This window comes from Gossypium arboreum, chromosome 1 (assembly GCF_025698485.1).
Source record: "Gossypium arboreum isolate Shixiya-1 chromosome 1, ASM2569848v2, whole genome shotgun sequence".
In the NCBI taxonomy this organism is placed as follows: domain Eukaryota; kingdom Viridiplantae; phylum Streptophyta; class Magnoliopsida; order Malvales; family Malvaceae; genus Gossypium; species Gossypium arboreum.
Window position 1 is genome coordinate 120,448,102 of NC_069070.1, and position 27,346 is coordinate 120,475,447.

General features: G+C 34.2%; 2 protein-coding genes across 5 annotated transcripts; one reads left to right on the forward strand and one right to left on the reverse strand.

Annotated features, from left to right (window-relative positions):
- The first annotated feature begins 297 nt into the window (after positions 1–297).
- On the forward strand, positions 298–9,856 carry LOC108463965 (protein PAT1 homolog). Of its 2 annotated transcripts, XM_053031371.1 has the most exons (6): positions 298–699; positions 1,221–1,369; positions 5,854–5,910; positions 6,642–6,705; positions 6,969–7,170; positions 7,249–9,856. In XM_053031371.1, the coding sequence occupies exons 1-6, from the start codon at positions 654–656 to the stop codon at positions 9,038–9,040; spliced, it is 2,310 nt and encodes a 769-aa protein (XP_052887331.1). In that variant the 5' UTR covers positions 298–653; the 3' UTR covers positions 9,041–9,856. The 2 variants fall into 2 exon arrangements, with proteins under 2 accessions (XP_052887331.1, XP_017619486.1); XM_017763997.2 differs by having other exon boundaries at positions 6,969–9,856.
- Positions 9,857–12,152: 2,296 nt separating this feature from the next.
- On the reverse strand, positions 12,153–17,540 carry LOC108462280 (G-type lectin S-receptor-like serine/threonine-protein kinase At1g11330). 3 transcript variants are annotated; one of them, XM_053031373.1, is made up of 8 exons: positions 16,016–17,540; positions 15,817–15,924; positions 15,455–15,663; positions 15,149–15,359; positions 14,418–14,487; positions 13,533–13,683; positions 12,872–13,179; positions 12,153–12,649 (listed from the first exon to the last, which is right to left on the reverse strand). In XM_053031373.1, the coding sequence occupies exons 1-7, from the start codon at positions 17,316–17,318 to the stop codon at positions 12,874–12,876; spliced, it is 2,358 nt and encodes a 785-aa protein (XP_052887333.1). In that variant the 5' UTR covers positions 17,319–17,540; the 3' UTR covers positions 12,153–12,649; positions 12,872–12,873. The 3 variants fall into 3 exon arrangements, 2 of the variants coding, with proteins under 2 accessions (XP_052887333.1, XP_052887332.1); XM_053031372.1 differs by having other exon boundaries at positions 14,418–14,655; XR_008286799.1 differs by lacking the exon at positions 13,533–13,683 and having other exon boundaries at positions 14,418–14,655.
- Positions 17,541–27,346: the final 9,806 nt, after the last annotated feature.

The window sequence follows — 27,346 nt, forward strand, 5'->3', positions numbered from 1 at the left end:
GTATAATTATTATTTTATTGTTAATGTTATTATTATTTTTGGGACATTTACTTGATAAGTTGTAATTATATTATTGTCAATGTAGGAAAACTTTAGTTCAAGAAATTCTCCTTTTATTTATGAGTCATATTAATATATATATATATATATATATATAACAAACTAAAATTCAACCAAATTTAATAAAATTGAATAAAATTTATTTAACCTAAACTTATAATAATAAATATTCAAAAATATTTAAGCTAAAAAACAGCATAAATTTAAAGCCAGAAAAAACTAATAAAGTTAAAATAAAAAGAATATCCTAATAATAAATAATTACCCATCGTCATCACTTCTTTAGGGTTCCTTTCTTAAATTTGTCTCAATAATATTGACTTGAGAAAAAAAGAATTTCAAGGAAAAAAAAACCTATTTCATTAACAATGAAATAATCCAGCACAGATCTTATCTCCACCAAACCCTATTTGCAAAGGGTTTTTGCTTTTTAAACCTCAAATTTGTATTTTTGCCCTTTCTCTTTTAATTCCTTTCTTTCATTCCTTTTTTCGATTTTAAAAAATAAACGTCAGATCGAAGATTCAGTTAAATTATCAAGTTTTTTTCCCTGGGTTTTCCATATCGTGTAGTAATTTTGAATTGTTGATAAAATGGATGCTTCTGAGAATCTTAAACGATTTGGCGATACTTCTACAGGTTTGATATTCGACTTTTTTTTTCCCTTTAATTTACTCAATTTATGCTTTTAATGGTATATAAGCAACTATGGGTTTTGCTTATTAGTTTGGTTTAAGCTAAAAAAATTAGGCTGTATTGAATTTAAATGTTGAAGTCAATAATGCTTTTGGTGCATATGGAGACCTACTTGACCTTTGGCTGCATGAAGGGTTGTAATTTGCCCCCATCTCAATTATCCTATCCCTTTTTCATTTCCAAGGGGGTGAACTCTCAAGTTCTAGGCATACAGTACAAGTGGCTTTTGTGGTGGCGCATAGTGGATTAGATTGTTGTTTGCTTGCTGTTTGGTTTTAAGGGAAAGTTAAAAAGAACCTTTTTCCTCCCATGATTGTGTTTATCCTCTGTTTTCTGGTGAAAAAGATGTATTAATGTTTGTTTCAGTTAATTTTCTTGTCTCCATCTATCTCATCTTTATGTTGTGAGTTCATTTCTGGTTGAAGTGTGCATGTTTAGTAAACTTGACTTTTTCTATGATGCAGGAGATGCAGTATTTGATGCATCACAGTATGCATTTTTTGGAAAAGATGTTCTTGAGGAGGTCGAATTGGGGGGATTAGATGATGATGAGGAGGATGTACCTGCAGTCGGACTTGAGGATGAGGAGGAGTTTTTGTATGATAGAGATGAGGTTAATATTCTTGTTCTTTTAAGTTCTCTTTCCTGTTTCAATTATTATTGCAAATTTATGCAATGCAGGACAAAAGCAATGATTAGTTGTTTGAAAAGAAAATCGTTCCCTTTGGAAATCATGCTGAAATATAATCCTTTTGGAGTGATTCTGTGTGTTTTTTTTCCTCTATTTTTCCTGAACAGAGGGATGCCACTACATTTAATTAGTGGTTGGCATGCTATTCTATTTATGGAGAAAAAACCCTGTGGGAGCTCATAGTATATATTTATTTATCCATGCATGCCATTGTAAACCTTGTTATCTCTATTTGTTAGTTAACAGTGTATCCATCTTGATTTGGGCTGTTTTCTGAACTTAATTATTTGTCTCTTTGTATCTTGGTCTTCACAATGAGAGGTAACTCTTGTGCACTCTTAAAGAAAATTGTACTGTACAAATTGCAGTGTTTCTGTGGCTTAGTTATCCTATCAATAAAATTGTATTCTACATTTGAATAGATTTTGGAGATTGTGTTAGTTGTACTTCGTTGCATTTCATGCTTCCCAAAGCAAAAGATAGTTTGTGGAGGTTCCCTCCTCCCCCTTCCTAAGTATCTGCCATGTTCTTGATTTGCTGATTCCTTATCATAAGACCTCTTTCCTGAGAATGATAAGGATATTTGAGTTTACAACTTCTATTGTTGTATGAAACCTTCTTGATGGAATCAGTTTTGTGGGATGCTTTATGCCCGTCGTGCAAAATTTTTTTGCGAAAACTCATTCCCAATTGCTAGATAGAGAAGATTGCCCCTTTTCCCCGTTGGAGTTTCCCCCTCATTTCAGTCTCTTTGACTGTTGAGGCTTAGAGGCAGTTCTATTCACTTCTTAGGCACTGTACTGTTAATATCTTTTTAAAAAATGAATCTGTAACTGGTATCCAGTTATCCACACAAATTTGATTGGCTATGCTAATGGATTTTAAAAGTTGGATCAATTATGGGTGTAAGAAAGTTAGTCTTCTTGTATGTCTCTGGAAGGATATGCAGTTTCAACTAGTGAGTTAATTGCTGAAATTTATTCGTATCAGTAATATTAGCATGTTCTATTTCTGTTGGAGTAGCTCAAGTCTGATGAGATGCAAGTCGCACTAACAAATGGAGAGAACCAAAAAGGAGAGGAAAATGTTCTCTTCCTCTCCTGTTTCTCTCTGTGGTCTTGTGAACCTCAAACTTTTATATGGTTAAAATTTCATGTTTTAATCTAGAATTTCATCACTCTAGGTGTTTTTGGGTACATCTGACTAACTAATATTCAAGTTTATTGTTGGAATTCCTTAAATTAAGCAGATTTTCGACCTTAGTTCTAGGAATTTCCTTGTACTATTAGCCATAACCAAATTACTAATTTTTAGGGATAGGCTAATTTCTAGAGATTTTTTCCTTTTTATTTTTCCTGCTATTCTTTAAAAGGCTATAGTCAGATTAGAAAAAATAAGAATAATTCTTCTTCCTAAACTTGTTCATGGTATCAGAGCATCAGGAATTCAGTTGATCCTACTCTTTCTTCTCTTTTCTTGTTCTGTTTTCTCTGTTAGAAACCCTACTCCCATGGGTGACACCGAAAATTCCTCTGAGACTCTTCATAAACTTCGGCTAACCAAAACTCAACTTGAGGCTCTTCATAAACTACTTAGACTCCTACAGCCAGTGGGTCACTAGCTATTCAAGGTGCTGCTTTAAATACTACGCACGAACCTATCACAACTTCCTGGATACTAGACTCGGGTGCATTCGACCACATGACAGGTAATCTAAGTTTGTTTTACACCTATTTACCTTGTCATGATCACTCTCGGATTCGCATAGCTGATGGATCTTACTCGCTGGTTTGCAACCCAACAGTCCGACTTCAGAAAGTAGGTCAAGAACATACTTTCTTTGAGAGATTGAAATACCTGCCTTTGACCTTGCTATCTCCATTCCTAGAAAATATCGAAGATTCCCCAAGTCTTTAAGTTGAAACTCATGACTTAAGAACTCTTTTAGTCTTTCAATTTCAATAGAACCATCCCCTGTCAATATTATGTCATCTACATAGACGATGAGAATACAGCACTTCGCATTATCCGAGTGTTTGTAGAATAAGGTGTGATCAGCTTGACCTTGAGTATAATGTCTACTAGTCATGGCTTTGGCAAAACGATTAAACCAAGCCCTAGGGGATTGCTTTAGTCCATACAAGGACTTCTTCAACTTGCATACTTGGCCCTTGCTTCCTTCGAATCCAGGCGGAAAATCCATGTAGACTTCTTCGTTTAATTCTCCATTGAGAAAAGCGTTCTTTACATCCAATTGGATCAAAGGCCATTGTAAGTTGACAGCAATTGAGAGAAGCACTCGAATAGTATTCAATTTGGCCACCGGTGCAAATTTTTCCTCATAGTCCAACCCATATGTTTGAGTGAAACCCCTGGCCACAAGTTTAGTCTTGTATCGATCAATGCTCCCATCTGGTTTAAATTTTGTGGTGAAAATCCACTTACAACCCACGGTCTTCTTCCCAGTAGGTAGTTTAGATATTTCCCAAGTTCCATTGTCTTCAAGAGCCTTTATTTCTTCCAACACAGCTTGCCTCCATTTGGTTGACTTAAGAGCCTCTTCTATGTTTTTTGGAGTTTCTATAGAGTCAACATTAGAAACAAAGGCATTGTAGGATTTAGACAAGTTTCCATAGGATACAAACCGAGAAATGGGATGTTGAGTGCAGCTCCTAGTGCCCTTTCTTACTGCAATTGGAAGATAGATGGAAGATGAAGGAGGTGAAACTTCTTCCTCAAGACAGTCCTCGGGTAAAGATGGCATTGGCACTGCTGTTTCTGTTTCAGGCAGCTGATGTCTCCGAGTATACACGAAGCCCCTGAGTTTTTCTTGTTGTTTTTCAGAGTGAGTGGGCTGTTTTCTTCATTAGTATGGTTAATCACCCTTGTTTCTTGTTGCTGAACAGTGGAGATAGGAAAAACAGGTTCCAAAACAGGAAAAACAGTGGCTGTAGGATTTTCAGCAGGTTTTGTAGTGGTGGTAGGGCTGATAGAGTCTTGAGGTATAATGAGAAGATTGCTCAAGGTCTCATCTTCACTAAGTATCTCCCCCTGAAGATGAGAGGCTGAAAAATATGGCTCGTTTTCGAAGAAAGTAACATCAAGGGACACAAACATCCGGTGTAAGGTTGGAGAGTAGCACTTGTACCCTTTTTGTGTAGGTGAGTAACCAATAAAGACACAAGTGTGGGCTCTAGGATCAAGTTTAGATCGGTTAGGTTGATGGTTGTGGACAAATGCTTTGCAACCTAATGTTTTGGTTGGGAGATTAGGAACACGAAACAAGGGAAAATTTTTTTGAAGAGTATGTAAAGGTGTTTGAAAGTTTAATACCTTAGATGGGAGTCGGTTTGTAAGATAACAGGCAGTGAGGACAGCTTCTCCCCATAAATACTTTGGTACACCCATAGTGAACATAAGAGCACGAGCCACGGCTACAAGGTGTCTATTTTCCTCTCGAAACCCCGTTTTGTTGAGGGTGTCGGGACAAGAACTTTGATGTATGATTCCTTGCTCGAAAGATAAGGACTTAGGATAGAATTAAAGTACTCTCTCCATTATCAGTTCTAAGGGTGTGAATATTTGAATTGAACTGGTTGAATCATTGAATGAAAATTTTGAAGACTCTAGAGACTTGGATTTTTCTTTAAGGAGATAGATCCAACAAACTCTAGTGTGGTCATCAATGAAAGTTATGAACCACCTAGCCCCTGTGATGTTTTTTACTCGACTGACTCCCCATAGATCACTGTGGATTAAAGAGAAAGGTTGAGATTGAACATAAGGTTTCAAAGGATAAGGGACACGAGTGTGTTTAGACAGTTCGCAAACTTCACAGTTCAATGAACTTATTTTCTTATTTAGAAATAGTAGAGGAAACAATTTCTTCAAGTACATGAAATTTGGGTGTCCTAGTCTACGGTGCCATAGCATGATAGAATCTTCTTTTGATGTAGATAAGGCCATCCCTTCTTGTGAACTGGTTTTGTTCCAAACATATAAGCCATCATCAACCTACAAGACAACAAGTAGCAGACGTGTTAACCAAAAGCTTGAGCAGAAAAATGTTCAAAGAAATTATGGGCAAGCTGGGTTTGATTAACATCTACACTCCAGCTTGAGGGGGAGTGTTGGAATTCCTTAAATTAAGCAGATTTTCTACGTTAGTTCTAGGAATTTCGTTGTACTATTAGCCATAATCAAATTACTAATTTTTAGGGATAGGCTAATTTCTAGAGATTATTTCCTTTTTATTTTTCCTGCTATTCTTTAAAAGGCTATAGTCAGATTAGAAAAAATAAGAATAATTCTTCTTCCTAAACTTGTTCACTTATCATATTCATAGTTGATTTTATTAGAATAACTGCGTGCTAGCTACTTCATCTAATATCTCTTCGTATTTTCAGGGTGAAGTTTTGAGATCCTTATCGGATGTTGATGATCTTACTAATACATTTTCAAAGGTTAGTCCACTGCATAATTACTGTGTCTTGCAACCAGTGAAATGGTCAAAGATCTTTTCCTCTCTTGAGGATTAGCTTCTAATTTAATCTTTTAACTAGTTTATGTCTTCTGATATTTTCATGGAGCTGAAACAAAATTTCCTTTCAACTGTTATAATATAATATACTAATAATGGATTTTTTGAGAGTTCAATCATGCAGAAGTGTGGTGCCCCTGAACCACAATTACTGTTAGCTTTAAGACCTTATCCATTCTGAGTGAATTAAAGTGATGAAACCTCAGCATGTCACTGAAGCACCTACTTACTTTTGAGCTTGTATCTTTCTGGTTTCTTAAGATATACAAGAAATACAAGAAATGCTTTACCAACTCCTTTTGCAAATCATCTGCTAGTGTTCTAACAGGATTGATCCTCCAAATTTTTATTGTAACTTTTAAGTAATGGCACTAGCATTAAGCTACCAGAATCTTTGCTTGCTGCCTTAGTTTTTATGAAGTTCATCAGAGACATCAATTTGCTATTAAATTGCATCTCCTTGATTCCTCCTAGATCAAATCTTTGGACTATAAGTAAATCATAAAGGACAAAGTTCCTATTGTTTTTTTTTTTTTTTGTGTTCTTAAATCATAATTCACCAGTGGGTTGTATTGGATATGCATGCATGTTTCTTGGTGGTTAGTCCCGGCCTGGCTTTAGTGGTGCTGATGCTAGCTTGTGATTTTGTTGCAGTTGAACACTGCCATTAGTGGACCAAGAGGCTCAAGGATAATTGGTGATGGGGGGTCCAGACAAAGTGAGTTTATTCATCTCAGTACTGTCTTCTATCAGTCAATTGCTAATGATTGATGTTGTTTTGGTCCAATCCTTCTTGGATTGAATAACTGATGGTTTCCTATACTATAATTTTTAACTGAAGGGTCTGTATGAACTGTGTTACCCATTATTTTCACTGTTGTAAATAATAACTACTTTCTGAGACTCTACGTCATCACAGTGAAGGGACCAATTACGCAGATCAACATACCAATATTGACATTTATCATTATGTTGTTGAAGGTTCATCTGCTGCCGAATGGACACATGGGGAGGAATTTCCTCTCTGGCTTGATCAGCAGCCTCTTGAAACTGAAAGTATTCCTGATGGCAAACGCTGGTCATCACAACCATTGGCCAATTTGGATGCAAAGCATCTCTACAGGACATCCTCGTACCCTGAGCAGCAGCAGCAGCAACTACAACAACAACAACAACAACAACAGTACCACCAACATTTCTCTAGTGAACCAATTTTAGTTCCAAAATCTTCTTATATTTCTTACCCTCCCCCCGATGGCAGATCTCCTCAGGCGTCACCAAACCAACATTCTGGACACCTAAATATTCCTTATATGGCTGGTGGACCACAGATGGCATCTTCACCCAACCTCTCTGGCTTCCCAAATTCTCAGCTTCAACTGCCAGGCTTACACCATGGGCCAAATTATCGTGGGAATATGCCTCAATTTGCTCCCGGTCTGTCTGTCAGTAGTCAGCCGTCAAATCAATGGGGGAGCCAGCCTAAACTGTATGGAGATAATTCCAGTGTTTTGAACAATATGTTGCAACAACAGTTAACTCATCAAAATGGTTTGATTCCATCACAGTTAATGCCACAGCTGCAGTCGCACCAGCAGAGACTGCAGCATCCTGTTCAGCCTTCGTTTAGCCACTTTTCTGGGATTCAGTCACAACAATTTAATCCTCATCTCTCTCCATCCCCACCTGTAATGAACAAGGTTGAAGCTATACTAGGTATTGGTGATCTGAGAGATCAAAGAGCCAAATCAGCTCAGAAAGGTAGGCAGAGTCTACGAGGCTTTGATAGTGGGGCGCTGAAGAGTGATTTTGGATGGCCTCAGTTTACATCCAAATACATGTCAACTGATGAGATTGAGGGCATTCTTAGAATGCAGCTTGTTGCAACCCACAGTAATGACCCCTACGTGGATGATTATTACCACCAGGCTTGTCTTGCAAGAAAATCTGCCGGGGCGAAGTTGAGACATCATTTTTGTCCAACTCATCTTAGGGATCTTCCTCCCCGAGCACGTGCGAATACTGAGCCTCATGCTTTTCTCCAGGTTGATGCTCTTGGGAGGCTTCCTTTCTCTTCAATTCGCAGGCCTCGCCCTCTTCTTGAAGTTGACCCTCCAAATTCATCTGCTGTCACCAACAATGATCAGAAAGCATCTGATATTCCGCTGGAAGAGGAACCTATGCTTGCTGCTAGAGTTACCATAGAGGATGGTCTATGCCTTCTTCTTGATGTAGACGATATTGATAGATTTTTACAGTTTAATCAGTTGCAGGATGGTGGAGCTCAGCTGAGACAAAGACGACAGGTTTTGTTGGAAGGGCTTGCTGCATTGCTTCAGTTGGTTGACCCACTTGGCAAGAGTGGTAATACAGATGAGCTTGCTCAGAAGGATGATCTTGTGTTTTTACGGATAGTTTCCCTCCCCAAAGGCCGGAAGCTTCTTGCACGGTTCCTTCAGCTTCTTCCTCCAGGTGGTGAGCTTATGCGCATTGTCTGCATGTCCATTTTCCGTCATTTAAGGTTCTTGTTTGGAGGCCTTCCCTCTGATCCAGGAGCAGCTGAAACCACTATTAACCTTGCAAGGGTTGTTTCCTCTTGTGTTCATAGCATGGATCTTCGTGCACTTAGCGTCTGTCTTGCATCTGTGGTTTGTTCCTCTGAGCAGCCCCCGCTTCGTCCCCTTGGAAGTCCTGCTGTAGATGGAGCATCTTTTATTCTTAAGTCTGTTCTTGATAGGGCAACAAAGCTCATGACTGATTCTAGAGCTGCGGGCAATTATAATATGACTAATCTGTCCCTTTGGAAGGCCTCGTTTGATGAATTCTTTAACCTTCTTACCAAGTATTGCATAAACAAATACGACACTGTGATGCAGTCCTTGCGAATGCAGGCCAAACCAAATATGGCAATTGATGAATCAGATTCCGCCAAAGCTATTAAAAGAGAAATGCCGGTTGATCTCTTGCATGCATGTTTACCCCACCTTAATGACCAGCAGAAAAAGCAGCTTTTGGATCTCTCTCAACGGCCTATGCTTGTAGGGCAGTCATGATAGATAAGCAGTACCTATGAGAAGTTTAAATCCAAATGTGTCCAAGACGGCGACTTTGTGAAGTACACAATGGAGCAAGTGAATGCCATGTGCTGAAAGGAATTCAATTAGCCATATCGTTTTACATGATATGGCTATAATGGAGTACAGACAATGGTTCAGGTGAAGTTCCAAAGATACTTTTTAAAGTAAAGGTCAATTTCCAGATTTTAGTTTTATTACTTGTGTTTTTATGCCTTTTTTATTATTATCAAAAAACATTGAAGTGGGCCTATGTGTATCATGATAGAAACTTGCTAGAAAAATTTTCTTTCCTTGGGTCCTTACCATATAGATTGGAGCTTATTTTGATGCTCTGTTGTGAAATTTGTGGTATGGGGATGTTAGTTGGTTAGCATGTACAGGGTTCAATACAGATATCCCGTGTCTTGAGTATTATTTCCCAAAGGCGGGATGGATGTCTCTCTTGGAATAGTCGTCACCGTGCATTGTGGCAGACACTTATTAATCGGCACTGCAGATTGATGATGTTGGTTGTAGCTTTACAGGAGGGAAGTATTGAGTATCATAGTGTTGCCTGCTGAGCTAAAATGGTCAGTTTAGCTCTCACAATGGTGACGTTGAAGCTTTTGTTTTGATCCTGCGAATTTATTGTTTGTAATCCTTCCACCCCCCTCTCTTTTTATTAAAGAAAAGACTGTTTATATATTAATGCCGCATTTTGATATCAGTGTTGGTACAAAGTCTAATCCATCTTTATAGCTTTTTTAAATGTTCCAAAGATTTTATTATAAAATTTCATTTTCGAATTCAAAATTGAAGTCAAGGAACTAACAATAAAAACAAGAATTTAGGGACAGAATTCAGTAACCAAAAGCAAAGTGATAACGTTCACGGGTAGTGCATTAAAGTATGTTTCTATCTGAGTTGGTTTTGCATAAAATCAATTTGGATCAAATAATAATTTTTTTGAGTAATTTTGGATTAGGGTTTGGGTTAGTTTTAAGTTAAAGCTATTTTGGGTTTGAGATATTCGGATTTACTAGTCAAGTTGTTTAGGTTGGGTTCAAAACATTATGGGTTAGTATGCGAGTTTGAGTCGGGTTAGTATGCGAGTTTGAACCACTTTGGATTTAAGTCATTTTCGGTTTGAGTTGGAGGAGTTTTAACTTATTGATTATTTTTGTTCAGTTGGGATAGGACTTGAATTTAGATTTGTGTTAATTAAATTGAGTTTTCATGTTTTTACATGTTTTAAGTGTAATTGTAAATTTACTATGGATTTGAGCCAATACAACTCTGATCAAAACGAAATTATGAAGAAGAGTTTTAATATTTACAATTTTATTTCTAAAAACTAAAAGTAATTAATTTGTACCTTTATCTACCATCAAAGTCGGTAAGAGTTAGGTCATAAAGCGAAGCCCTATTTTGAACATTATGGGTGATTAATGGTGTTTGAGTGAAAGCACGTCATTTTTGTGTGTTAAAATTTGAAATCTCACTATTAAGCATTGAAACAGCATTAAACATAGTAGACTTATCGTTAGCATGTTCTTAAACGCATAGCAATCTAACATCAACATTCGAAGCTGTTATGAAACATTATTACATCTTATCATCCTTTTTTAACAAAAAGAAAAAAACTGGAAAAATAAATTTGGGTTGAGTTCATTTAAGTGTAAATCCTTAAAGATCCCAAATAATTCCAGGTTCTGGGAAGAGATTATGGGAAAAACTATTAGCTGCTCTGTTTTACTAGCTTTAGTATCTTGCTTTTACTTACTATCTGCCACTGCTTTATACACCATAACACCATCAAACACCCTGAATTTGTAATATCCCAGGGTGGAGTTTTTCATTTGGGATTCTTCACCTCTACAAACAAACACATCCAATTTATAACAGCTAGAAGAACAATTCAATAACTAGGTAAGTCCAAATTCGCCTAGTTGGATCGGCTAGCTTTTATAAAAAAATCATTTTTATATTAATATTTTTACATTATATAATTAAAATTAAGTTAAATTGAGGTAGTTAAAAATCAAAATTACATCCTAGATCTTGCCTATATGAACTCACCTTATTTGGGAAGATAAATCATACTTATCGGATTCAATAGATGAGATAGACAAGGAAGATAAATCATACTTATAGGATTCAATAGATGAGATAAATAATACACAAATTGTGAGAGATTTCTTACACCCTTTAGGGACAAATGGGTTAGTATGTAGGTTATTTCGAGTTTAAGTCATTTTAAGCTTAAAACACTTTAGATTTAAGCTACTTTCGGTTTGAGTTGGAGGACTTCCAACTTATTGATTTTTATGTTCAAATTAAGTTGGGATCAGACTTGAATTTGGATTTGGGTTAACTAGATTGAGTTTTCATGTTTTTACATGTTTAAGTGTAGCTGTAAACTTACAATTGATTTGAGCCAATAAATTGACAACTCTTATAAAAATGAAATTATAAAGAAAATTTTTTGATGTAAGTGAACCTATCGATAAATAGTATAACTACGGTGAGTAGAGATATCGTATCCACGAGTACTAAAAGTACTAGTATAGCTACCGTTTTCCTATTATTTAACCGACAACTTGGAATGATTGATTTTAAGTAAGATTACTAAATTAATTTAACTAAAGAGCTCAACAGAGAATAAATCAAGAAAATAATTAAATAATAACCAATAAGTGAGACAATACCCAGGAAAAAATCTATCTAGATTTCGTCTATTATTATGAATCTGAATCAAGCGATTTATTCACTTGGTATCTTGATCTGTAGAAACCCTTAAATTAAACTAGTATCTCTTTCGAGAGTAAGAACAATTGACTTTATGTTGATTAATTGGAATTTCTTTCTAATTAAAACCCTTATTGTCGCATTAACTCGATTAATAGATTCCCTTATTAGATTTGACTTTAATCCGTAGATTTATGTCGTCTTATTTCTAGGATTGCATGCAACTCCACTCAATTATGCTAGATCTACTCTTAAACAAAGACTTTTCCTTCTTTGATTTAAGCACATTAAACATGAATTAATATCTCGAAAATATTAAAACAATAGATAAACACACAAAACTGAGAATAAGAATCAAGTATTTATCGCATAAAACAGAAATCAAAAAATATAATTCATCATAGAGTTCATCTACCCTAGGTATCTAGGAAATTAGTTCATAATTGTGAATAAAAACATCTTAAAGACAGAATAACCACAGGAAATAAAGAAACTCATAAAAATTTCAAAAGAAATTAAAAAAAAGTCTTTAATCTTGATGGAAATCTGCTTCAGAGTTGGCTCCAATGGTGTTCTTCGAGTTGTTTTCTTCAATATTCTCTGTTGGCTTACTTTTCTCTTCTTCTATTTGATATTTATAAACTTTAGAATACTTAGAAAGCCTAAAAATTACATTTTTCTGCGTGTTTGAGAGCGAAACTGACACAGTATGGCACATGACCGTCTGTCCAGCCTGTGTGGCTCACACGGCCGTGTGTCCAGCCCGTGTGGGAAGGCCCAGCCCATGTGGCTTCTAAAATTTGCTCCAAATGTCTGATTTTCACTCGTTTTTTGCTCATTTTCCTCCCAAATGCTCTCCTAAGTATAGCAATATGAATTTAAAGGAATATGAGCATAAAATTAACCATTTTGCATAAATAATAATCCATAAACGTATTAAGAACGAAATTAAAGTATGTTATTTTTTTCACTTATCAGTTTCAATACTTACAATTTTATTTCTAAACTAAAAACAATTAAATTATATCTTTTCAATACTTAAAATTTTATTTCTAAAAACTAAAAGTAATTAATTTGTACCTTTATCTGCCATCAAAGTCGGTAAGAGTTACACCATTAACTGAAGCTCTATTTTGAACATCATGGGTGATTAGTGGTGTTTGAGTGAAAGCAGGTTGTTTTGGTGTGTTAAAATTTGAAATCTCACTGTTAAGCATTGAAACAACAGTAGACATAGTGGGTCTATCGGTAGCATATTCTTGAACGCATAGCAATCCAATATGTATGCATCTCCTTATTTCTTTCACATTCTTTAAATTAGATTTTGGCTCCAAAACCACCTTGTCTACTAAGCTCCAAATGTTGCCTTCGTTCCATAGTTTCCAGACCTATAAACAGAAAACAACTTTGTAATTATCCAATTTAACTTAGACTCGAAATTCTAAACTCAAAGCTTCAATAGAGTTTATCAGCTCAATTCAATATAAAGGTTGAACTGCTCAAACTCTCTTGATTAAGCTTGTTTACCCAAGTCTAAAATGAGTTTCATTCTCATGTTCAACTTCAAACTTGATTGTTTGTACTTGAGCTTGAGTTTGAATCAGAAATTCTCATTATTAATTGAAAAAAAAAAAAAAGCTTAATTAGGTTTGCAAGCTACTCAATCCAAGTATTAGGATTTCTCAAATTCATACACTCCTAATTCGATCTACCAACGTTTCTAATTATCTTATAAACTTACATATCCTAAGAGGCTAAAATAATCTTGATTGTTGAACAAGCTTGTGTTTTTTCTTCCGCTAACAATCTCTAACAGCAGAACTCCAAAACTGAACACATCTGATTTCTCTGAAAATTGCCCTTGTATTGCATACTCAGGAGACATATAACCACTGTATTTTAACATTAAAAAAATAACCATTACAAAAAAAAAACCCACCATTACAATCCTAGTTTAAATCGGGTCTAAATTAGAATTAAATAATAAAAATAATTTTATTTAAATTTAATCATACAAGAATATAAATATAAAATCAAATTTTAATTTTGATCTCTTTACTATACTTAAATTTAAGATTTAGCTCATATATTTTAATTTGACATGAATTAACCCTCTATTTTTATAATGCATTAGTTAGTTTAAATAAATAAATAAATATTTTTAACTATTCGGTTAAATACTAATGTAGATTTTTCTTAAAACAACGGTTCTATTATAAAAGTTTCATGTCAACATGATAAGTTGGAAGGAATATAGTTCTATGTCAATATGATAAGTTGGAAGAGATATTTTAAAAACACGTGCTACTTATTTGAACTTACTAATAATAAAATAAAAATAAAAATGTCATATCAAAGTATAGATACTAAATATCAAATTTGACTAATTTATAATGGCGAAAACCATAATTTGACTTAAATATATATAAATTTTTACAATGCCTTTTTTTAAACAATAAAATAGGCCACATATAGAGCAAAGCTAGACCCTATTCAAATTTAGGCATGTATTTTCTTTAAGCATCATGAGATGGCCAGACTCGATCATAAACATATGTACATCATACTTTAGTGGGAAAAAAATGAACAAAAGAAAAGAAATGACAGGGAGGATATTCCAACTTACTAAGTTCCAACAACCCTTTTAGTGTTAGCTTGATTTTCATCTCCTCCGAAAATTCTCGCCATCCCAAAATCTGCAATTTTTGGATTTAACTCTTGGTCGAGTAAAACATTGCTTGCTTTTAGATCTCGATGTATAACTTTCAATCTTGAATCTTTATGAAGATAAAGTAATCCTCGGCTGATCCCTTCAATAATATTAAAACGTTTTCTCCAATCCAAGATGTTTTGTTTAATTGGATCTATAACAAAAACTAAATGGTAAGACCTTAAAAGCCTTAAAAATGAAAAATTAATTCTTAAAACCGGGGATCTAACTACAACCATCATTGTATTTTCTACCATATTGTATTCATTGTGATTGTAAACGTAATTGATGTTACATCTATCAATTAAAATAATTATTGAGTAACAATTACTATTTATTAAATCTTGGAATAAACTAATGGTGTGTTTGGTTGAGTGGAAAAGTGGAAGGATGAGAGCAGGGAATGGAAAACTGAAAAGATAATAAAATTTGAGTGTACTTGGTCGAGAAGAAAAGTGAGAGGAAAGAAAATATAAAGGATGATGATTTTCCATCAAATGTATAAAATCAATGATTCTAAATTAGAAAGACGGGAGATGAGAAAATGATAGAGATGTGTATATTAATTTAAAATTATGATAGAAATGTTAAACAAGGAAAGTTGATTTCATCCTGTTTGATTTTAAATTTATTGGGGGCTTACTAACCAAAGACAAAAGTGTCCAAACTTTTGTTGGGCATATACTCGTAGACGAGCATCTTCTCTTCTGCTTCAACACAACACCCAAGCAATTTAACCAGATTTCGATGTTGAATCTTAGAAATCACTTCCACTTCGTTCATAAATTCTTCTAATCCTTGCCCTGAAGCTTTCGATAATCTCTTCACTGCTATTTCCTTTTCATCACGTAATATTCCCTGCACACAATATTCAGCTCACAAGACTTGTTTGCAAAAAGAAAAATGTCATTTCACTGACTCTGGATTAGCTGGAAATCGCCATTATTTATTACCCTATAAACTGGACCGAAACCACCCTGCCCTAGCTTTTTTGCGTGATCGAAGTTGTCCGTCGCGATGGCGAGTTCTTCGAAATTGAATAGCCGCAGCTGCTGGAGTTTAACTCCGATTGAATATTCTCCCACATTTTCAGTAGAAAATTTTGTCATTGCATTTCCTTTGTTGAGTTGGAGTTTGATCTGTTTGTGTTTTTGTTTCCTTCCTGAGATGCAAATTGCTAAATTAGAGATACACTGAATTCAGAGTTACCTAATTAAAAAACAAAATCTGAAATTGGATTCAATCATTTTCAAACAGAGTAATGGAGTTGAGTTTGAATATCTTAGTAACTAATAAATAAAGATAGAGATGTTACCTCTTCTTTTAGCCATCCAACACCATAAGAAGAGTATCATAATCGTAATGGTTACTGTACCCACAATTACTGCTGCAATAACAATAACTTTATTGCTTTTCCCTTTATCTGCAAATCGAAAACTTGGTTAATAAAACTTCAACACCAAAAAAGCTGATTAATTGAGGCACTTCGTCAAACACATGGTCGACAAGTTTACCAAGCTCTGAAGATGGTAGACGAATGTAAAGATCGACTCTTTGAGTGGAGAATTTCTGCATATCAATCAAATCTCCACTCCAAAACATGCAACCAATGCCAGCATCATACGCATAAGCCACGCACGAACAGTTCTTCATGCATTGATCTTTGCATTCGCCGTTATTTATTGATGACCGGTCCGGAAATGCCGGCACTTTCATCGTCTTCAGCTTCAAAAAACCATCATCATCTCCTTGGCCTGCTTCACTGCCATTGTTCTTATCCCTTTCGCATTGTAAAAGGGTAGTCCTAAAACACCCACTACTCCAATTACCTCTACTCCATGCCTCTATATTCCTAGGTTTAAACCCCTTTAAGCAACTGCAAATGGGTTGTTTTGTTCGATCGCAGATCCCAAATGCCCCACACTGTCCATAAACACAAGATTCTGTTAGACTAGTAGAGTACCTGTTTATCCAGTCCCCTTTCCCCGCATCCCATGTCCGTTCAAATAAATTTCCTTGAGAATCCAGTTCATAGTACTTCAACCTATAGTTATCAGAATACTCATAAGTGAAATAGTACGTTTGTTGTTGATTATCTGCAACAACATGAAACCCATCAATATAAACGGTCTTCATAATTACACCAATAAAGGTATTCCCATTCCATGGACCACTCCGAAAGTAGAGCTTGTTATTGTTCCTAATGACAAGCTCTGGGATATTGAAAGGTTCAAAGCCAAATGAAAAGCTACCATCAGATGGATCATCAATGCTTTTCCATGATTTCAGCTCCACTTTACGACCCTTTTTAACATCAGTTCTGATCTTCATAGTTTCAATGAAGGCATTGGAAGGATCTTCAAAACTCTCCCATAAGCTGCTTGCTCCATCCTCACCATTACTAAGGACTAGGTTTCCTGAGTCTAAAAGCTGGGCAGTTGTTGCATTAGGAGCTGTATTGTTAACATGTGATGACCATAGAACCTCAGCTTTTCCATTTGAAACAACAAGGTTGCCATCATCTGATATGTTAAGAATCCCAGAAGAGTCTTTGAGAGGCTTGTTTCTGTTTGCTACCCATACCACTGTTTGTACGGGGATTTGATGGTACAATATCCCTACATAACGATTGGTGGAATTAGCAAAGCTGAAGAATCCCAATCGGAAAGCTCCACTCTGGGAGATTATAAATTCAGGGTCTTTGATGGATTTCGATGGTGTTATGGTGTCTAAAGCAGTGCCAGATTGTAAGTAAAAACAAGACAATAGTAAAATTTCAGAAGCTAGTAAAACAGAGTCGCTATTAACTTTCTCCATCTCTTGCAAGAACTTGGAACTGAGGCTATGGTTTATGAATGATTAAAGCATTAAATTGAACTTTATTCATTCCTAAAAGTCAAAATTCAATTTTATTAACTATAAAAATATTTAAATAAAAAATTCATTTTTGCGGTCGAGACGCAGCAAGCCCCCTAACTCTACCTCTATCTGGGATATGATGTAATGATGTTTCAAGGCAACTGCAATTGTCTACGTCAGGATTCCAATTTTTTTCAAATGCTGATGGCTTTTTAAATTTGTTGACCTGTTCTTGCGTTGAAGTTTCAAAAATGGTGAACTATTAATTTTCACGTGTTCACACATGAAAAAACAGTAATACCGCTCCAATTTCAACATTACACTTTGGTCCTAAAAGGAAGAAGACATCTTATACCTTTAGTGTTGTTTGTTTACATATAAAATGTTTTCGTTATTTTATGTTGTGTGTTTGGTCAAAAATGAATTATCAAATAAAATTATTCTCCAAAAAAATAAAATCAAGAATTCTTTTAAGAAAATATTTTATCAAAATTTATTTCCTAAGACATTTTTCAAATTGATAAGGTTTTGTTCATTGTCTTTATTTTTGAAGAAATAAAAATGGAAGCTTTCAGAATAACAAAGGGGAAGCTCTCTTCATTGTCGAAGAAAGCAATATCTTATATTCTAATTTTATATATTTTTTTATGATTTAGTCTCTAAATTCTAAATTTTACTATTCTATAATTTAATTCCTCAAAAATAGATTTTTTATTCTACAATTTAGTTCTAAATCCGTTTTGTATAGTTTTGTAAAACAATCAATTTTCTAAAATTTTCGGATTTTATTATTTAGTCCTTACAATTAAAATTGTCAAAATTTCCAAAAATTAGTACTTAATTTTTGAACAGTTAAACTTTCATATTCTATTTTTAGAATTGTAAATTCTCAAATAATGTAAATTAGTCCTAAAACTCAAATTTTGAAATTTTTACAATTTAACCCCTATAGTTTCAAACTTTACTATTTTATGCTCAACTTTCCAAATTTTCATATTTCATAATCATATAATTCAGTTGCTACATCAATGTTTCAGATTTTACCACTCAAATCTTTAGAATTCAAAAATTACAAATTTTACAATTTAGAACTTATTTCCATTTTTGTTAAATTAAATCATTTTCAACTTACTCATCCAAATAATATTCAAAATAAATATTTACCACTTTCAACTTAATTAAACATAAATTTATATCTATAAATTTATATTCCCTAATGTACTGAAATTAACAATTAAGCTTAATTAAATAAATTAAGTTTGATTAAAACTAAAACATGATTAATTAAAATATAAATAAACTTTATGAAATAAATTTAATTAAATAATGAAAAGATAACAAAATCTCAAATGTATGTTTATTTTATTGAAAACAACTTTTATGAAATATTTTGAAATCTTCCAAACACTAGAAAATATTAGCTTTTCCAGAAAAGTAAGTCATTTTCCATAAATTATTTTTTAGAAACCATTTTCAGTGAAACAAATAGAGTCTTATAAATTGAGCTCGAATTTTAGAGTAATCAAATTAATTAAGTTTCTAACTTATTTGAGTCTTGGCTTGATAATGACAATCAAGTTTTTTTCTATAAATAAACAATGGGCCCGAATAATTTGTGAACAAATAGGGTGTTTTCTATGTCTATTTTATCATTTTTGGTCTATGTTCAAAGTTTGTATCTCTAAGATTCGAATATGTGTTCTCTATTTGAAATTGCAATATGGCTAGAACTAACTCTAGCAAATCTGTGGCCTTAGACGAGAACTTAAAAAGAAAATTCTCTAAGGTACCAAAGTTAGCAGAAGCAAACTCAAAAGTAAAGAAGTAACGATCGAACAAAAAAGCCACAAAAAAGCAATATCAGATCTAAATATTTAAGTAAATACTCTTAATAATATCAATTATTGCTATTCAAATCTCAGAATATAGTTGCATCATACATGTTGGTGGACCAAACAATGACCTATTTTTCATGTACTCTTACACAAGTATGCATCAAGTAGGGGACCAATTTTATTGCTTAAAAGAAACTTTGAATCATCCTTCTATATTCTATAATTATTAGTTTCTAATATCACATGTATGTTGCATGTGATTTTAATATTTAATTAATTTTTAAATATTATATTTTTAAGGGTAAACTATAAAATAGTAATCCAACTATTAGTTTGTTTCTGCTTTGGTCACTAAAGTTTAAAATTTTCTATTTTAATCACTAATGTTTTCAAATTTTAATATCTTGGTCACTCTTCTTTTAAATCACTAATGGTGATCTTTTTTCTATTGGCACAATAACAACTTTAACCCTCTAATATTCTTAGATTCTATCAATTTAGTCCTAAATCTAAAAAAGTGAACAAATTTAGCCCTAAACTTTACACATTTTGTCAATTTAGTCTTGATTCTTAAAAATTAAAAAACTTTAAAAATAAAAAAAATATTAAAAAGCTGATAAATCTAGATATCGAACTCAGAAAGGTGACATAGTAACAAATATGCTAAGTGTTTGTACATATGATATGTAATTTGTTTATGTTCTTCCTGGTTGGGAAAGTTATGTTGCTGATGGGCGAGTTCTTCGATATGCCATTACTAGGAGGCATGGATTAAAAGTTCCTCATGGTAAAGTATAGACATGGAAGAAGTTGAATTATTTATTTAGATCATACTAATATTGAAAACAAGAGATTGATAAATAGTATTTTCTTAATATATAGATTTTTATTATCAGTTGATGCTGATTACACAAATTGTGGGAGATTTCTTGCACCCTTTAGGGGACAAATGGGTTAGTATGTGGGTTATTTCGAGTTTAAGTCATTTTAAGTTTGAAACACTTTGGATTTAAGCTATTTTTGGTTTGAGTTGGAGGAGTTCCAACTAATTGATTATTTATGTTCAAATTAAGTTGAGATTGGACTTGAATTTTGATTTGGGTTAGCTAGATTGAGTTTTCATGTTCTTACATGTTTAAGTGTAATTGTAAACTTACAATTGATTTGAGCCAATAAATTGACAACTCTTATCAAAACGAAATTATAAAGAAAAGTTTCTGTTGTGCAGAAGCGTGTGAAAGAGTAAAATATTGTACTGAAAAATCACACTAAGTTCAATTCCCAGGAAAGAGAGGTGGATCACGAGGATCACTTAAGTACCAAGTCTTTCCTAGCCGAATATCCTCTATCGTAATTTAATAGCACAATAAATCACTACAATCACATTCACAAAATATGAACAATAAATAGTAAAGAACACCGAATTTTAACGAGGTTCGCAAATCTTGCCTCGTCTTCTGGGCACTACCAAATATATTTCACTCCAAAATACAAGTGAAACTTTTACAAATAGGGAGAGAGAACAATGCCTTAAGTAGAGAATGGCAAATGTGGGATGAAGAAAGTAAGAAATGGTTAGGCCTATTTATAGTTGAGGTTCAAGGATCGACTTGCAATGTCCCTATACAATTAGGGACCAAAATTGCAATTATCCCATGCCAACTTTTAACCCAACTTGCCAACCAATCTTACTTTCGGTGCCCACCCTTTTTGACTTTTCAAACAATGGGTGGGTTCCAATAATCTCCACCTTGAAGATTTGATTAGGATAATCTTATCTTCACACAATTCTTTCTGCCTTTGACAACAATACTTGATAGTGCCTTCTTCAACTGTTAAACTTGCAGGATATTAATCAAGTTCAAACAATGTTCGAACTTGGTTGCTGTTACCACCTTGGTCATCATATCTGCGGGATTATCTGCAATCTTGATCTTCTGAAGACAAATTTTCCCCTCTTCAATAATTTCCCGCACAAAATGGAATCGTACGTCGATATGCTTTGTACGTGCATGATAGACTTGATTCTTTGCTAAATGAATAGCACTTTGACTATCACAATACATGTTAATATGCTCCTGAACCAATCCCAAGGTTTTAGCCATACCTTGTAACCAAATAGCCTCCTTTACAGCCTCTGTTACAGCCATGTACTCGACTTCTGTGGTTGACAACGCAACTGTAGACTGTAATGTAGACTTTCAACTTATTGGTCCTCCATCAAGTGTAAACACATAACCGATGGTTGATCTTCGCTTGTCCAAATCACCGGCATAGTCAGAATCAACGTACCCAATAACACATTTACCAAGTGTATTATCCTGCTTGAACAGTAATCCAACATCTACGGTCTTCTGAATATACCGTAGAATCTATTTCATAGCTTGCCAATGTCCTTTTCCAGGATTATGCATATACCTGCTCACTATACTAACTGCCTGTGAAATGTCGGGTCTTGTACACACCATTGCATACATCAAGCTACCCACTGCATTAGAATACGGAACTTGCAACATGTATTTTCGTTCCGTATTCGTCGAAGGAGATAGTTGTGCAGAAAGCTTGAAATGAGAAGCCAACGGGGTACTTACAGGTTTTGTCTGCTCGTTCATGCCAAACTGCTGTAATACATTCTTCAAATACTGCTTCTGAGACAAGCTAACTCTATCATGAGCTCTATCTCTCCATATTTCATGCTGAGAATCTTTTTAGCTTCTCCTAGATCTTTCATCTCAAACTCAAGATTGAGTTGAGTCTTCAATCTTTCAATCTCAACTCTGCTCTTAGATGCTATTAGCATATCATCAACATATAAGAGCAAGTATATGAAAGTTCCATCTTGTAGCTTCTGAAAATACACACAATGATCAAATTTGCTTCTTGTGTACCTTTGCCCTTTCATGAACTGATCAAATCGCTTGTACCACTGCCTCGGAGATTGCTTCAATCCATAAAGCGACTTTGTCAGTTTGCAAACCCAATTTTCTTTTCCAGCAACCTTGAATCCATCTGGCCGAGTTATATAGATTTCCTCTTCCAAATCACCGTGTAAAAACGCGGTCTTCACATCAAGCTGAACTAGTTCAAGATCATATTGCGCAACCAAGGCTAGCAAAATCTGAATAGACGAATGCTTCACAACTGGAGAAAACACTTCATTGTAGTCTATTCCTTCTTTCTGAGCGTAACCCTTTGCTACCAATCTAGCCTTGTATCGAATTTCATTTTTATCAGGAAATCCTTCCTTCTTTGCATATACCCATTTGCATCCAATTGCCTTCTTTCCCTTGGGTAGTGTCACCAACTCCCAGGACTTATTTTTATGAAGAGACTGCATTTCTTCATTCATTGCTTACTTCTACTTTACACCATCAGGGTTACTTATTGCTTCTGTGTAAGTAGAAGGAACATCATCATCTGTAATTGGAAGTGCATAGGCCACTATATCATTAAAGCGAGTAGGCTTACGAATCTCTCTTCTTGGCCTTCTATATGCAATTGAATCTTGTTGCTGTAGAGGTTCTTGGGTAGGAACCTCTTCATCATTTGTCCCTCCAATATTAGCTGGATCATCGTTAACCTTTTCAAGCTCCACCTGCTGTAAAGTACTACTGGTTTTGTCATCCTTTTGTGAATCCTTGTACTTTAACATGGTTGATTCATCAAAAGTCACATCTTTACTGAAAACAATCTTCCTTGTATCAGGACACCAGAGACGATATCCTTTTACTCCATCAGTTATACCCAAGAATAATACTTTCTTTGCTCTTGGGTCTAACTTAGATTCTTTCACATGATAATATGCAGTGGAACCAGTTAAAATAAATAAATACTATTAACTATTCCAATTAAATACTGATATGGATTTTTCTTAAAAACGATGGTTCTATTATAAGAAGTTCTATGTCAATACGGTGAGTTGGAAGGGATATTTTTAGAAAACACGTGTTACTTATTTGAACTTAATAATAATAAAATAAAATTAGAGGAACCAAAAAATGTTATATTAAAGTATAGATGCTAATCTTAAATTTGATCAATTTATAATCGCGAAAACTAATTTGACTTAAATATCTATAAATTATTAAAATGTCTTTTTTTTAAGAATAAAATAGGCCAACAGACAAAGCAAAGCTAGACCCTATTCGAATTTAGGCATGTATTTTCTTTAAGCATCATGAGATGGCTGGACTCGATCATAGACATATCTACACCATGCTTTTGTGGGAAAAAATGAGCAAAAAGAAAAGAAATGACAGGGAGGATATTCCAACTTACTAAGTTCCAACAACCCTTTTAGTGTTGGCTTGATTTTCATCTCCTCCGAAAATTCTCGCCATCCCAAAATCTGCAATTTTTGGATTTAACTCTTGATCGAGTAAAACATTGCTTGCTTTTTGATCTCTGTGTATAATTTTCAGTCTTGAATCTCTATGAAGATAAAGCAATCCTCGGCTGATCCCTTCAATAATGTTAAAGCTTTTTCTCCAATCCAAGATATTTTGTTTAATTGGATCTATAGCAAAAACTAAATGGTAAGACCTTAAAAATGAAAAATTAATTCTTATAACTTAGGATCTAACTACAACCATCATTGTATTTTCTACCATATTGTATTCATTGTGATTGTAACCTTAATTGATGTTACATTGATCGATTAAAATAATTATTGAGTAACAATTACTAGTTAAGTCTCGGAATAGACTAATGGTTTGTTTGGTTGGGTGAAAAAGTGGAAGGATGAGAGCAGGGAATGGAAAACTAAAAAGAAAATAAATTTTGAGTGTACTTAGTTGAGAAGAAAAGTGAGAGGAAAGAAAATATAAAGGATGATCATTTTCCATTTAATGTATGAAAACCAATCCTTCTAAATTAGAAAGACGAGAGGAGAAAAAAAAATATATATATATATATATATATATATATATGATAAATGGTGAGAAGGATGAATGCGAAAGCGGATCGTAAAGTTTGTCAAAGTTGCGGATTTGACTTAGGGCTCTAGACGTTCGGAAAGAAATTTGGATTTTTTTTTTACACAACCTGAAACGAAATTAAATCCAAGTTAGATAAAATAATTAAAACAAATAATAAATCAAGGATTCAGGAAGTGAATAAAGAAGATAAATGGAAAGATAATGGAAAGATAGAACGTGGCGTGTAGAAGTCTTAAGAAGCCTTGGAAACACGAAGAATCCACAACCTCCTTCAAGCGGCTCTAATATCCCCTCCAAGATAAAAACCTTGGCAAGAAAAAGTTTGAAGATGATCCCCACAATCTAAAAAGATTGTTAAAACTCTTCTAAAAAAAAACTCAAGAGAAATTCTTGAAAAAAGAAAAACTCAAAGAGAATTTATTAACTCAAAAGAGAAATAGAATAATAATCAATTGTCTGTTTTGTGTACAATGCGAAGGCCTATATATAGGCTAGATAAATAAATCTAAATAAAACTCTTAAATATACTAGAACTCTAATTTAATCTAAACAAGAAGTAGTTTTAAACTAAACTTTCTTACTAACATAAAATTCCTAAATAACTTAAAATACTTAATAATTATCAAAAATTCAGAATAAAATAATAATAAAATAATAAGAGCTGATAAATAAAATATTGGGCTCATATATAATAGAAATTAAGTCTAAAACCCAAACCCAATATGATTTAAACTCGAATTAAAAGCTCAAAACTCGTAATTCCCGTCTCAGAAATTCTGCTCGCGCAGTCTTCACTAAAATGGTCATAACTTGAGCTCCTGAACTCAAAATTGAGTGAATCAAAATGCGTTTCGAAGCTATGAGATAGATCTTCAAACGCTATGAGTCATCTCAACCCAAAAATGCAATGATCCTATCCAAAAAGTCATTGAAAGTCTGCTGATTTCCCAAGCCTGAAAATTGGCAATTTTGATGATTGGAATCTAATAAATTTCACCCCATCTGTGCATGTATCATTCTCCCTTTCCTCAAAAAGATTCGTCCTCAAATCTTGTCTTTGATCAAGTCCTGATTTGATTTGCTTAGCCTTTGACATTGTTGTTGAGTCTTGAAGTAGTGTGAATCCATCACATCCATGGGTCTGAAATTGTGCCTTGAGACCTGTATCATTCCCCACTTCTTCAAGAAGATTCGTCCCCGAATCTTTAGCTCTTTCCCACAAGTAAAATTGTCTATCGATGGTAGAGTAATATAATTGGGAGTCCGTCAATGGATTCTTGAAATCCTGTAACAAAGAAACACCACTAAACAAATTTAAGTTAGAGTTAGTTAAAACATAACCATTCCTCATTGTTGTATGGGTATTTTCTTGCTTTTCATTTTCTTTTTTCACTTGAGAACTCTCTAATTTTACCTCATATGGATTTTCACTCACCAAATTTGGACCATTAAGTAGACTTTAATCACTAAAGGTCTCTTTTCTCTCTGTCTTTTCACATGATTTTTCCTTTCTTCCCATATCCCCCTCACAAGTATTATGAATATTCAATTCAGTACAATAAATCTCGGTAGGAGAACATGACGTTTCTATTTCATCTAACTCTATAGATTCAAGGAAAGAATTCTCATTATCATTTTTTTCCAGTTCACAAAGTTCGTCATCTTCTTTGATCAATAAAAGTCTTGTGTTGGCACAATCACGATTATAGTGCCCACGCCATTTACACGTAAAACATTCAATGTCATGAGCTCTATGTTGTTGTGGTGAAAAATTAGTAGAAATGGGCTGCTTGAAAGATGTAGAAGAATGTTTTGTAGGAGCCCTACTTTTCCACTCAAAAGGTTTAATCTCAACATGTTTTGACAGCAACTTATTAGTAGCATAAGGAGGTTTCGAATTCTTAAAAGTAAAATTAGAACTTGCACCTCGATAATAGTGTGATGCTCCAAATGGATGAGATTGATGTTGCTGAAATTGTTGCTCAATCTCAATTGCCTTGTGTATCATCTCCTCAAGATCAATATAGGTGTAAAGATTAAGAGCATTGGCTATCGAAACGTTCAAGCCATTTACAAATTGCACTATGGTAGTTTCTTCATCCTCTTGTATATTTGCTCTTTGAATAAGCATCTCCATCTCCTTAAAGTACTCATCAACAGATCGATTACCTTGAACAAGGCGTTGAAGTCTCGTTAAGGCCTCTCTATAGTAATGAGAAGGAACATAACGCTTTCTCATCACTTGCTTCAACTCATCCCATGTTTCAATTACCCTTTCACGGTTTCTTTGACGATCAATTCCAAGTTGAATCCACCAACTCAATGCATAATCCGAAAATCCAAAGGTCGCCAATTGGACTTTTTCTTCTTCCGAGCATTTATAGTAACGAAACATAAGTTCAATTTTTTTCCCACTCACAATATGCTTCGGGATCATACTTCCCTCGAAATGGTGGAATGTTGAACTTTGGTTTATCTAAAAAATGCTGTATACGGTCATTATTAACCAAAGTCTCATCATTTGCACGAAAGATACGTCGAGCATTATATGCACAAAGACGAGGTTGATCAACCTTATCTTCCCAATTACGATTCCGACACTCAATTTTGGTACTTAGACAATCCAAATTTTTGTTGATCGTGTCTAAGATAGTGTCACGTACTGATCTCGAACATTTCGAACCTTTTGATCCCTTCTCAACTTCCCAATCATATTATTGCGAGTTATAATGAAAGCCTAAAAATAGCACAACACTCAAGAAAAGAAAAATTTAGCAAACCTCACAGCTTTGCACTCAGAAATAAAAATCAACTTCTCAATAAGGTAAGAATTAATCTTGTGAGTCTTTTAAAAGTGTCTATATCAATCAATCAAGATGTTTTAGAATCAAACTATCAAAGCAAACCTAATAACACTATGAGTCCAAAAATTGGCTTAGACATCAAAGAATTTTGTTGCACGGAGGAAGGAATATGCAGCGTGCTTTAACCTACTAACACAAGAAACAAGAAAGTGTTAGAATGCGTAAAGAACAAATAAAAAGGAAAAACAAATGAAAACTTAAAGCTAAGAGTCAATAAAAATTGTTGAAACCCGAAAACCCAAAAAACTGCGAAGCAACTTGACAAACTTCGTTCAAAGTGTTCCCGATTTCCAAAAATCACAAAATTTAAACTGGAGCCTCCTTAAATAATGTAGATTTGATCTGGAAAG